A 14502-nucleotide genomic window follows, 5' to 3' on the forward strand; every position below is an offset into this window, starting at 1 on the left:
GTGAATGAAGTAATAGTCTCATAAGTCATAAGATCTCATTTTATTATGAGTGGAAAACTTACCAAAAATAAATTAAATTGGTTTTACAAAAATGACAAATTGAATATATTTTATAAGGACGAAAGTAGTAAAAAACTGTAAATATAATATTTAGTTAATATTTTAACAATAAGGTAAACGTATTAAAATATATAAATATGGTATCTTTATAAATTGGTTACGTAGAAATTTATATATACTGACTCTGTATAATGCGTTTTTTTCCAATTAAAAGACAAGAAAATTTTATGTTCTTCCTTTTCAAGTTATGCATAATACTTCAAGGTGTGCAAAAAAAGAAAAAAAACTGGGATTCTCGATGGAATATTCTGTCGACAACATGAACGAAGCCATCGTTAATCTTCTTCTCGACGGATTCTCAACGAAAAACTGGGATCACTAAATAAAGCGTGGGGAAAAAGATTGACGACAAAGAATTACGTGGAGAAACTTGTATTCTCGACGGGAGAATCCCGTCGAGAAATTAGCGACAGTAAATATCCCATTGTTAATAATTTAAAATTATCGACGGATTATCGACAGAAATCTGAATTTTTAATTAAATTTAAAAATTCACGATGGGTTTGCAACGATCGTATATTAAATAAAAATAATCGCTGACTGAAAAATATGAATAACTCTGAAAGATCGTTGTCCTGAACATGTTTCTTTCCCGTATTCTCTGTAAACTATCATGAACCTGTTTTACGATAAATAAAGTCAGTGATACAGATAGAATGTGCATGCAACATTAAAAGAAAATGTTCAAACCAGAGCATGGTTTGTTGAGCATTTAGAATAAATACCTGAGTAGGATCCACTTCTCCTTGAATAATGTTGCTGCATCGTCACGTCCCTGCACAAAGTGGTTGCTGATGATGGTAGTGTAAGAGCCATCATAGAGTCCCCGATCCTCGGGCCAGGGTCGTTCGCGGCCCTGTGCCCGTGGGAGTCGGGGGCGGAGGTGAAGAAGAGGTTGACGAGATACTCCCGGACGGCTCACCTGTTCTCGATGATCAGAGACAGGGGAGCCGGGGAGGTCATGAGGCGGGGCCGGATCAAGTACGATGTTTCTGACGATTACGACAGGGAGAACATAAGGGCGGGGCTGCGCCGGGCGCTGAGGATACTGGTGGCGGCTGGGGCGGTCGAGGTGGGCACGCATCAGAGCGACGGGCAGAGGTTGAGGTGCGAGGGGGTTGGGGAGAGGGAGGTGGAGGAGTTTCTCGACACCGTGGTGGCGGGGGAGGGGCCGAGGGCGATGTCGAGGGCGTGGACGACGTATTGCTCAGCGCATCAGATGGGGAGCTGCAGAATGGGGGTGGATGAAGAGGAAGGAGCAGTTGATGAGAATGGGGAGAGTTGGGAAGCAAAGGGGCTGTTTGTGTGTGATGCGAGTGTGCTGCCGGGAGCTGTTGGTGTTAATCCAATGGTCACGATTCAATCAACGGCATATTGTTTGTCTAATAAGATTGCTCAAAGATTGAAGATGGAGAAGATGTGAATCTTCATTCCTTCTTTATCAACACATGCTTGATGATTCAACCATGTTTCTTTCTTGTATTCATCATTTTTCTTCTTTATACTTGCACCATGAAAACTACAACTTTTTATAAGTAGGTTGAGCAAGTCATGATGGAGAAAATGGATACTCACTTTACTTATTCCTTCTTCACTAGAACGCTTCCTTCACCTCCTAATTCTTTGGAGGCACCTCAAACACAACTGTTTGCTTCTTTCACTTTATTCTGTATCAATACGAAAAAGAATTATTTAATGGAAAAAAAAGCTAAGCTGATAAGTCGCTGTAAAAATATAGTAAACAAACTCAAAATAATTTATCCCCTATTGTTTAAGCAACAAACTAAGGGATGAGATCAATTGTCCCACAATTTTATATATGTAACTATGTCTCATACTTATATCTATTAGTTTAACTAATGAAAGAGAAATTAAATGATTAAAAATAATTATACACCCTAATTAGATGGAATGAAGCCTAATTAATAATCACAAAATTAAACTAAAGCATTCATTGTTGAAATTAGAGAAAAATATATAAAATTATAAATAAATCTCAATCCCCAAATTAATAGCAACTGAATTAGAAACTCCATAGAATAAGATAGTAGATTTTACAGGGCTACTTCAGTTTATGATAATTAGAAGAAAAAAATTCAAATAAAATACACATAAAACTGTTTCTAGAAAAGATATTGATACTCACCGTCACCGTATTTGGAGCCATCAATGTAGATGCTGGGGATATGGGAAAGCTTGGGCCATGCATTCAGAATCAGTTGCCTCACTTTTAATCACTAATTCTGGGCAATCCTTAATATCTAGAAATCTCAATGTTGTGAGGCGCCGCATTGCATCCATGGATGGTAGACGCCGCATTGTGGCCATCAACTTCGAGGCGCCGCATTGCATCCAGAGTCTCCAAACTTAACTTAGGAAGGCGTGCAATTATCAATTCTCTTAGACGAGGGAATATAGGGAGGGATGTGATTGTGAAGCTTCTTCCTTCTGATTCTTCTTCTCCCCACGAACCCCACCACCTATCTGATATTTCTCTCAAATTCGGGCACTCCTCTATTCTCACATAAGAGAGAGTCTCGCTATTACTCAATAACCAATCAGCTGGCAGACATTCCACACCGATCCCACCAATTTCCAAATGTTGAAGGCAGGACGAGACATGACTTGGAACACTCATCAATTGCTCACACATGTAAATTTCCAAATGTTGGAGGCGAGGAAATAGCTTCACTTCACTTCCATCCGAAATTTCTATTTCTGCCCACTCTGCCAGCTTAGGCATGTGTTCCAATGTGAACTTCTCGAGAGCTGGAAAAACAATGCGTGTGTCCTTGTTCACCATTCCGTAGAATGATGAATTTATACACTTCAAATTCCTCAATCCCCACAACCAAAGGGACTTGAGATTGGGCAAGTGCCCCAACATTGGGATCTCTTCACATTTATCGCAGTTCGAGAGTGTTAACGACATCAACTTGTTAAGTAGCACCCAAGAGCCTTGAGGCGCATCTCGAACTGACATCTTCTCAGTCCATAATGGAAATCTTTTGCCTTTGTAATTGTAAATCTCTAACTCCCTCAGATCTGAGTGAGGTTGAAGGCCTTCCAATACATCCTCATCATATGTTCCACCTTCTCTTCTGCCATATCTATCCCATTCCAAACGCAACTTCAATAGTTCTGACTTTTTGAATAAATTCGCTTTCCAAGCCTCTTCCTTGTCATGAACCGTTTTGAGATTGAGAATCCGTAACTCTCCTTTAAGATTATTCAAACTTCCAAGCTCTTCAATCTTGCAGCCATTCTGGTCGCCCACTGGAAAGTGCGTTAGCGTTTGGAGAGAAGTTAATCTCCCAATTCCCATAGGCAAGTACTCTACATTCTCATTAATATAAAGATGCCTCAAGTTAATCAAGTACTTAATGGTACTTGGCAGATTTCTCATCTCATATGAGTCTACTCTCAACGTTTGCAAGTGAAAGAATTCACCAATCCAATCCGGCAAATATCTAATTCTTGTCTTTGAAATGTCAAAATCTCTCAAATGTATCAACTTCCGAATCGAACTTGGCAGCTTTTTAACTTCAGAGTGAAGATGTAAAACACGCAAACTTTCCAAGTCTGAGAAGTTGATATCAGAAATATCACCTTTGGATGCTACCAAGTCTGAGAAGTTGACAGACATATCAGCTTTGGATGCTATTAGTAATGTGCGCAAAGTCTTTGCCATTTCTTTTGGGATACGACTTGATTCGTCTCCACAATAGTCGTCTCCGAGAATTATGTATCGAACTCGGCTGCTACCACCTGTACTGTTAGACGAACTCGAAACAGAACAAGCGAGATCGTGCACAAGATCGTGCATGCCGCAACTTGAAGAACCTCTCCATGAAACTTGCAGTAAAGAGTTGTGTAGAAGAGTGTTGATAAATTTTTCGCCCACGGACTCCATGTCATCCCTACCATCAGCTTGAAGAAAACCTTCTGCCATCCACATCTCAATCAGTTCTTGTTTGATGATTTGGTAGCCTTTAGGAAACATCGCACAGTAAGCGAAGCACTTCTTAAGTAATGGCAAAGACAAATTATCGAAGCTCAGTCTCAATATTTTTCTGATATTATCTCCTCCTTCATCGGCTGAAAGCCATTTCTCCTCGACTGAAAGCCATTTTTCCTCAGATTTAATGCGCAGCACTCCCCCAACTACGTTGGCCGCTAATGGCAAACCTTGACACCTTATTGCTATCTTTCTCCCAATTGCCTCAAATTCTGACGGAAGATCTTCTTTTCCGAATGTTTTTTCTTTGATTATTGACCAACACTCTTCCTCCGATAAGCCTTTCAACTCATATGTATGAAGTGGATTCACAATTGAAGTAACCTTCATACTTCTGGTGGTAACAACAATTGCATTTCCCTTAACAGAACTAACTCCCAACAAGGCATTGATAAAATCTTCCCATTTGGAAGTATCTTCATTCCATACATCATCAAGTACAAGAAGATACGTTTTATCTTTCAAAGCTTCTTTAAGCTTTGCAAGAATATCTTCCTTGCTCGCATTTTCAACTTGACAAGAAGTCAAGTTCTTGAGAATTGTCTTCAAAAGAGTTTTTGCATCAAAATTTCGGGAAACATGCACCCAAATATGTGATCCAAACTGATTCTCATCCTTCAGATGATTGAAAACTTTCCTAGTCAATGTCGTCTTCCCCAATCCCCCCATCCCGACAATGGAAATGATGGAAACTGCGCATTCATCACTTGTGATGCTATTGGTAAGCATCTCAACTATTTCCGACACAGCATCATCTCTTCCAATAAAAATTGGATCAAGAGTGTACGAATCAGTTTCCAAAGAAGCATCAACCAAAGTGGGCTCATTGGCAATGGCAAGCCTCACTACGAGGCCAAGGTCGGTGGCCTCTTTCTTAATGGACTTCAAATTCTTATTGATTTTCTTGATTCTAACAGCCATATTTCTCGGACGCGCAATAGAATTGACGGATGATGAGAAGCCTGATAATATCTTCGCCTTCATGGGTTTGGTGGCCTTAATTTGTTTGGAGAGAATATGATAGTTGATTTCATCCAAAACATTGTCAGCATCGAACGCCACGTCTTCAAGCTTCTTCAACCAGCTCTTGACAGCAGCATCGCTGGTGATGGCACGCATCTCAGCATTGTGCAAGAATTTCTGGATCATGTCGAGACTTCCAGCTAGCTTTTCTGCATTTTTGCGGAAACCTCGGATTTGAGAGATCTCTTTCATGGGGAGGTCGATGAGTTTTTCGACTAGAACTTTAAGGACGGCGGTAGCAGCTGCTGCTTCCATGCTTTGTGCTAGCTGATAACTTAAAGAGAGAAAGAGAGAATTTGAGTGAGAGGGAGAGAGCTAAGGAATAGAATTGGATGATGATCAAACTGAAGAGTACACAGCCTTTCATTCTAGATATGGTTTTCCTTTTTCTTTTTATATATTTCAATTCTTGCCGACACTTTTTTTAATACTTTGACTTTGAATAGTCAGCTCGTGAATGATTTGATGTTAATATAAAAAATTGTTGAATATACTGTAGTATTTAGTTAATATTTTAGTGTAGAGAAGAAAATGTTAAATAAAAAATGTTAAATAAAAAATAAAATATTAAATAAAAATATAATGTAAAATGTTAAATAAAAATACAAAAAAAGTCTAAGGATGTTGTAGTCTTTTAAGCCTAAAATGATTATATAATTTATCTATTATAAATTAGGGCTATAAAACTTATGTTTTTAATAAAAAGGGCTCTATGTGATAATTCCCACACAAAAAAATGTGCATAAATATATGAGAAAAACTCAAAGTATCAAATCTCATAAGAGCAAATCTAAACTTTCACTACTTGTTTCAAAGTGTGTTGAATTATTCCCCACACTGCTGCTGGCACACACAATTGAATAGAGTAATATATCACGCGAAGAAAATGATTGATTTCCATAGGCAAACATGATAATTAGTACAAAAGGAAACACCAAAAAACAGAAGAAAAAAAAATCTCAAATTTCACTGCACACAAACAACAAGCAGAATCGAAATTCAACTTCACCTTCCCTACTGCGCTTTAAGGACTGCTGCTTCCTTGCTTTGTGGTAGCTGATAACTTAGAGAGAGAAACAGAGAAATTTAGTGAGAGAGAGAGAGGATTAAGGAGCAGAATTGGATGAGTGATGCAAGATATGGTTTTCCTTTTTCATTTTTTATATTTCAAACTTTGACTTTGTCAAATAAATTCCCCCTCATTATTTCTCAACTACTCCGGAGACGAAAAGTCAATAATTATAGGGCAGCAACTCTGACCATTTCTCAACCGACGACGAAAACTCAATAATAAGGTTTGAAAAATGACAAGGTGATATTGATTCATCATTAGCTGGCATAATGAAATGTTCAAAGTAAGGGGCTTTAAACCAATAAGATTTCATTAATGTTCATTTTTTATATTTTAATCTTCGCACACACGTTTTCTAAAACTTTGACTTTGACCAGTTAGCTGGTGAACGTTTTGGTGGGGGATTTGTAGAAGGGCTTTCGAAGAGTTTCTTCGTTCTTGCTTTGTTCTTTCCTGTTGTTTTCTTTGAACGATGAGTTGTCCTTTTGGACCCTTATTAGGAAAGGAAAGGGTAGTATTAATATAATCCCTCCCATCTATCCTTATAAAAAATGTTCTCTCCGTTCGTCAAGAGTATGTCATTTTGGTTGTGCACGGGATTTAATGAAACAATTATTGATTTTTATATAATGGAGAAAGGGTCATACCGTTATTTGAAATCAATGGTTGAAATTGAATAAGAGTTGAGTATTTTTTTTCTTCTTGTAAATAAGGAGTATTTATAAAGATGAATTATAAGTAAAAGATATGGGATCATGTCTTTAAAAAAAATGACATACTTTTTACAGACGCTCAAAATGACAATTGTGTTGGCGGATAAAGGAAGTGCTTATTTATAAATGGTACGAATTTTAATAAAATAACTAAATATGTTGTGAATGAAGTAATAGTCTCATAAGATCTCATTTTATTATGAGTGAAAAACTTATCAAAAATAAATTAAATTGGTTTTATAAAAACAGACAAAAATGACAAATTGAATATATTTTATAAGGATGAAGGTAGTAAAAAACTGTAAATATAATATTTAGTTAATATTTTAACAACAAGGTAAACGTATTAAAATATATAAATATTGTATCTTTATAAATTGGTTACGTAGAAATTTATATATACTGACTCTGTATAATGCGTTTTTTTCCAATTAAAAGACAAGAAAATTGTATGTTCTTCCTTTTCACGTTATGCATAATACTTCAAGGTGTGCAAAAAAAGATAAAAAAACTGGGATTCTCGATGGAATATTCTGTCGACAACATGAACGAAGCCATCGTTAATCTTCTTCTCGACGGATTCTCAACGAAAAACTGGGATCACTAAATAAAGCGTGGGGAAAAAGATTGACGACAAAGAATTACGTCGAGAAACTTGTATTCTCCCGTCGAGAAATTAACGACAGTAAATATCCCATTGTTAATAATTTAAAATTATCGACGGATTGTCGAGAGAAATCTGAATTTTTAATTAAATTTAAAAATTTACAGATAATAACTTGATCTGATAACCCAAATTGAAAGGGAAACTATCATGAACCTGTTTTACGATAAATAAAGTCAGTGATACAGATAGAATGTGCATGCAACATTAAAAGAAAATGTTTAAACCAGAGCATGGTTTGTTGAGCATTTAGAATAAATACCTGAGTAGGATCCACTTCTCCTTGAATAATGTTACTGCATCATCACGTCTCTGCACAAAGTGGTTGCTGATGATGGTAGTGTAAGAGCCATCATAGAGTCCCCGATCCTCGGGCCAGGGTCGATCGCGGCCCTGTGCCCGTGGGAGTTGGGGGCGGAGGTGAAGAAGAGGTTGACGAGATACTCCCGGACGGCTCACCTGTTCTCGATGATCAGAGACAGGGGAGCCGGGGAGGTCATGAGGCGGGGCCGGATCAAGTACGATGTTTCTGACGATCACGACAGGGAGAACATGAGGGCGGGGCTGCGCCGGGCGCTGAGGATACTGGTGGCGGCCGGGGCGGTCGAGGTGAGCACGCATCAGAGCGACGGGCAGAGGTTGAGGTGCGAGGGGGTCGGGGAGAGGGAGGTGGAGGAGTTTCTCGACACCGTGGTGGCGGGGGAGGGGCCGAGGGCGATGTCGAGGGAGTGGACGACGTATTGCTCGGCGCATCAGATGGGGAGCTGCAGAATGGGGGTGGATGAAGAGGAAGGAGCAGTTGATGAGAATGGGGAGAGTTGGGAGGCAAAGGGGCTGTTTGTGTGTGATGCGAGTGTGCTGCCGGGAGCTGTTGGTGTTAATCCAATGATCACCATTCAATCAACGGCATATTGCTTGTCTAATAAGATTGCTCAAAGATTGAAGATGAAGAAGATGTGAATCTCCATTCTTTTCTTTATCAACACATGCTTCATGATTCAATCATGTTTTCTTTTTTACTACTTGCACCATGAAAACATATATATTGAGGATATATTACTACCTCCATGAAAATTGAAATCTTATTACTACTTTCGTCTGATTATTAAAAATAGGACATGCAGTTGATAAAGTAAAATGAAACATCCTGCCACATGAGTTAGAACTTACTTGTAAGATTCTAATGTGATGCAACTTTGTTATGTTGTGTGATAAGGGTTTTGACAAATAAAATTACGAATTATTTTGAAATTATAATTTAAACATGATTTTTGAAATGTGACAAATTGAATCGCCAGTCTTTTCACTTTTTGCGATTCCATCTCCCCAAATTTTTTTCGATCATCGCGGTGCTGCATTGGAGCTAACGAATTAGTAAAGACAATGCCGTTTTTATGAGGCCTAAACGAAATCGTTTAGTAGAATTTCAATTAATTTCTTTATCTTTTCAAATTATAAAGGGATGATATCCTATACCTGCACTATAGGTTTCAGTATTCAACAATTCTATTGCAAACGACATCGTAACATGAATATTATATGGGTTAATTAATCCACACAGACTCCAACTCAACAATCCGGGGACCGAAAGAAATTGGGGGGATAAAATTTCAAACTGAGTATTGACATATTCAGAAATTGAGTGTTTCTTCTCATACATTTCTTTTCCCTTATTGCTGGGATTGGGTTCAAATTCCACAGCTGCTGAATCCTCTGTTTCACTATCTTTATCTTCAACATTCAGTTCTAATTAACTCAACATTCAAACACAAGAAATAGGCATTCATTTATCAAGAAGTGGAAAATGGATACTCACTTATTCCTTCTTCACTAGATCGCTTGCTTCACTGAGCACACGACTGACGTCTTCTTTCACCATCCTCATAACCGCTGTATAAATATAGTAAACAAACTAAAAATAATTAATCTCCTTATGTTTAAGCATATTGATATGAATTGAAACATCACACTAAGGGGTGAGATCCATTGTCCCTCAATTTTATGTATGTCACTATATTTCATTCTTATATCTATTATTTTAATACTAATATTTTTTATAAAATAAAATTATAATATTATGAATTATTCTTAATATTTATTTCAAAAAATTAATTTTTTATAAAATTATACACCGTAATTTTGAATTTTTCAACCTATTATTAATTAATAAAAGTAAAATTAAATAATGAAAAATAACTATATACCCTAATTATATGGACTGAAGCCCAATTAATAATCACAAAATTAAATTAAAGTATTCAAAGTTTAAATTAGAGAAAAATATATAAAAATATAAATAATTAGATTTTTTTTTCAAATAAAATACACATGCAACTGTTTCTAGAAAACATATTGATACTGACCGTCACCGTCACGGGTCAAAAGATATTGATAATTAGAATTTTTTTCAAATAAAATACACATACAACTGTTTCTAGCAAAAGATATTGATACTCACCGTCACGGGTTAATGTGTTTGTAGCCATCAATTCGGAGGCGCCGCATTGCATCCACAGTCTCCACACTTAACTTAGGAACACCAAAAATTTGCAATTCTGTTAGACGAGGGAATATAGGGAGGAATGTGATTGTGAAGCTTCTTCCTTCTGATTCTTCTTCTCCCCACCTATCTGATATTTCTCTCAAATTCCGGCACCAACCTATCCACAAACGAGAGAGAGTCTCGCTGTTACTCAATAACCAATCAGCTGGCAGACATTCCACACCGATATCCTCAATCCACAGACGTTTAAGGCATGACGAGACATGACTTGGAACACTCATCAATTGCGGGCAATTCTCAATGTGCAAATGTTGGAGGCGAGGAAATAGCTTCACTTCACTTCCATCCCAAATTTCTAATTCTGCCCACTCTGCCAGCTTAGGCATTGAAGACAATTTGAAGCTCTCGAGAGCTGGAAAAACAATGCGTGTGTCCTTGTTCACCATTCCGTAGAATGATGAATTTATACACTTCAAATTGCTCAATCTTCCCAATACAAGGGACTTGAGATTGGGCAACTGCCCCAAACTTGGAACACTCATCAATTGCGGGCAATCATAAATTAACAAATGTTGGAGGCGAGGAAATAGCTTCACTTCACTTCCATCCGAAATTTCTATTTCTGCCCACTCTGCCAGCTTAGGCATGTGTTCCAATGTGAACTTCTCGAGAGCTGGAAAAACAATGCGTGTGTCCTTGTTCACCATTCCGTAGAATGATGAATTTATACACTTCAAATTGCTCAATCCTCCCAACACAAGGGACTTGAGATTGGGCAACTGCCCCAAACTTGGGATCTCTTCACATTCTTCGCAGTAATGGAGTGATAACGACATTAAGTTGTTAAGTAGCACCCAAGAGCCTTGAGGCGCATCTCGAACTGACATCTTCTCAGTCCATAATGGAAATCTTTTGCCTTTGTATTGCTGGATAGTTAACTCCCTCAGATCTGAGTGAGGCTGGAGGCCTTCCAATACATCCTCATCATTTGTTCCACCTTCTCTTCTCCAATTCCATTTCAAACGCAAGTTCAATATTTTTGACTTTTTGAATAAATTGGCTTTCCCAGCCTCTTCCTTGTCATGAATGCTATCGACATTCAGAATCCGCAACTCTCCTTTAAGATTATTCAAACTTCCCAGCTCTTCAATCTTGCAGCCATTCTCTTTGCCCAGTGGAAAGTACTTTAGCGTTTGGAGAGAAGTTAATCTCCCAATTCCCATAGGCAACTCTACATTCTCATTAATATAAAGATGCCTCAAGTTAATCAAGTACTTAATCGTACTTGGCAGTTTCTCCAAACATCCTGTGTCTACTCTCAACGTCTGCAAGTGAAAGAATTCACCAATCCAATCCGGCAAATATCTAATTCTTGTCTTTGAAATGTCAAAATCTCTCAAATGTATCAACTTCCGAATCGAACTTGGCAGCTTTTTAACTTCAGAGTGAAGATGTAAAACATGTAAACTTTCCAAGTCTGAGAAGTTGATATCAGAAATATCACCTTTGAATAGTAATGTACGCAAAGACTTTGCCATTTCTTTTGGGATACGACTTGATTCGTCTCCACAATAGTTGTCTCCGAGAATCATGTATCGAACTCGGCTGCTACCACCTGTACTGTTAGAGGAACTTGAAACAGAACAAGCCAGATCGTGCACAAGATCGTGCATGCCACAACTTTCTACATTTCCATCATCATCTCTCTCTGAAACTTGCAGTAAAGAGTTGTGCAGAAGAACGTTGATAAATTTTTCGCCCACGGACTCCATCTCATCCCTTTCATCAGCTTGAAGAAAACCTTCTGCCATCCACATCTCAATCAGTTCTTGTTTCTTGATGTAGTAGCCTTTAGGAAACATCGCATACTCAATCAGTTCTTGTTTGATGATTTTGGAGCCTTTAGGAAACATCGCACAGTATGCGAAGCACTTCTTAAGTGATGGCAAAGATAAATTATCGAAGCTCAGTCTCAATATATTTGTGATATTATCTCCTCCTTCATCGGCTGAAAGCCATTTCTCTTCGATTGAACGCCATTTCTCCTCGGATTTATTGCGTAGCACTCCCCCAACTATGTTGGCAGCTAATGGCAAACCTTGACACCTTCTTGCTATCTTTCTCCCAATGGCCTCAAATTCTGATGGAACATCTTTTTTTCCGAAGGCTTTTGCTCTGATTATCGACCAACACTCTTCCTCCGATAAGCCTTTCAACTCATGTATTTGAAGTGTATTCACAATTGAAGCCACCTCCATATTTCTGGTAGTAACAACGATGGCATTTCCCTTGACACAACTAACTCCCAAAAAAGAATTCAGAAAATCTTCCCATTTCAAACCATCTTGGTTCCATACATCATCAAGCACAAGAAGATAAGTTTTATCTTTCAAAGCTTCTTTAAGCTTTGCAAGAATATCTTCCCTGCTCGCAATTTCAACTTGACAAGATGTCAAGTTATTGAGAATTTTCTTGAAAAGAGTTATTGCATCAAAATTTGGGGAAACATGCACCCACAAATGCGATCCAAACCGACTCTCATCCTTGAGACGATTGAAGACTTTCCTAGTCAATGTCGTCTTCCCCAATCCCCCCATCCCCACAATTGGAAGGATGGAAACTGCACGTTCATCAGTTGTGATGCCATTTATAAGCATCTCAACTATTTCCGACTCAACATCATCTCTTCCAATAAAAATTGGATCGAGAGTGAATGAATCAGTTTCAAAAATAGAAGTATTAACCAAGGTGGGCTCATTTTCAAGCTTCGCTACGAGGCCAAGCTCGGTGGCCTCTTTCTTAAAAGACTCCAAATTCTCATTGATTTCTTGGATTTTAACGGCCATTTTTCTTGGACGCGCAATAGAATTGAAGGGTGATGAGAAGCATGATAGTACCTTCGCCTTCATGGATTTGGTGGCCTTAATTTGTTTGGAGAGAATATGATAGTTGAGTTCATCCAAAACATTGTCAGCATCGAACGCCTCGTTTTCAAGTTTCTTCAGCCAGCTCTTGACAGCATCACTGGTGATCTCACGCGTCTCGGCATCCTTCAAGAAATTTTTGATCACGTCGAGACTCCCAGCTAGCTTTGCTGCATCTTTGTCGAGACCTCGGATTTGAGAGATCTCTTTCTTGGAAAGGTCGATGAAGTTTTGAAGTAGAACTTCAACGGCAGCAGCAGCTCCTCCTTCCATTCTTTGTGCTGATAACTTAGAGAGAGAAAGACAGAAATTGAGTGAGAGAGAGAGAGCTAAGGAATTGAATTCGATGAGTGGCGCAAGCTGAAGAGTTTACAGCCTTTAATTCTGATTCTTTCCTTTCACAACACATCTTCTTCTTCACTCCTTCCTATCCCTTTCTTTGGCTTGTTTTTATTCTTTCTTATTCAGAAAGGAAAGAATAATGATGCCAAACGTATAAGATACAAAAGAAAAATAAAATGAAAGCAAATAAATGAATAAATACAATGCAGAAAGATAAATATGAAAACGACACTGTTTGATGATTAAGTGGAAATAAAATTTTAAAAAATCCATCACCGAATTTTGCATTTTATGAAACATACTGAAAATTGATTACATAGAAATTTATATACATTAACTCTTTTCCCCCGTTTCACATAATACTTCAAGGTTTGGGAAGTAAAATTATAAAACAATCTCTCTATATATCTTTGGTCATCGTTAATCACCACAAACACTCCTCTCTAAATAAGCCGATTTAGAAGTTGACATGGGTGAGAATCTAGCGATAGAGATAAATGAAAGACAAAGAAGATCATTGACGTAAAATTTATGTTTATTTGTTAAGTTTCATCTTTACATAATTAATTTAAATAATCCTTTGTAATTAAAGAATAGTAATTTATGTGAATGAATAGTTCTGATAGATACTATTGTTTAAATAATTATTAAAATATAAAACATAAACTATAATATATTTTTATATTTATTATGTACTATATATATATTAAATTACACAATTTGACCTTAAATTAAATATATACAAGAGATATAATACATTAATTAGAAAAATGAATTATCTTTTTGGGACATCCCAAAATAGAATAAATGACTAATTTCATGGGACGAATGGAGTAATAATTAAATAGATAATAATATATTTTACCTATAATTACATCATTAAATTTTGCATGGAGAAATATCTTTGTTAAGGAGCATATTTTAATTGATAGTACTATAATTGTTGACTTTGCCATAGGATGACTTAGCCCTTTCATTAGATTGATTAATGCTAATTAAAATACTAAGTAGCAACAATAATACATCTGATAGGATCATATAATAAGATCAACTTGTGTGGTTAAGTAAAAAAGACGCGTTGCCCCTAATTAAAAAGTAAAAATTATAGTTTTCACACTTTTCT

The 14502-nt window shown here is 37.3% G+C and overlaps 2 protein-coding genes across 2 annotated transcripts in view; both read right to left on the bottom strand.

The window, feature by feature from the left end:
* LOC130997035 (putative disease resistance protein RGA3) overlaps positions 1–14502 on the bottom strand; it is a 65411-nt gene that overhangs the window by 36404 nt on the left and 14505 nt on the right. The window lies entirely within an intron of this gene.
* LOC130997037 (uncharacterized) overlaps positions 1–14502 on the bottom strand; it is a 71946-nt gene that overhangs the window by 10370 nt on the left and 47074 nt on the right. The window contains exons 7-10 of the mRNA XM_057922316.1: positions 10075–13325; positions 7873–8478; positions 2267–5435; positions 1701–1787 (exon numbers count right to left, since the gene is read on the bottom strand). Coding sequence (XP_057778299.1) covers positions 2375–5435; positions 7873–8478; positions 10075–13310 — 6903 coding nt within the window. The 5' untranslated portion in view covers positions 13311–13325 and the 3' untranslated portion in view covers positions 1701–1787; positions 2267–2374. The remainder of the gene's footprint in view (positions 1–1700; positions 1788–2266; positions 5436–7872; positions 8479–10074; positions 13326–14502) is intronic.

This window comes from Salvia miltiorrhiza, chromosome 8, assembly GCF_028751815.1.
Source record: "Salvia miltiorrhiza cultivar Shanhuang (shh) chromosome 8, IMPLAD_Smil_shh, whole genome shotgun sequence".
Lineage (NCBI taxonomy): Eukaryota > Viridiplantae > Streptophyta > Magnoliopsida > Lamiales > Lamiaceae > Salvia > Salvia miltiorrhiza.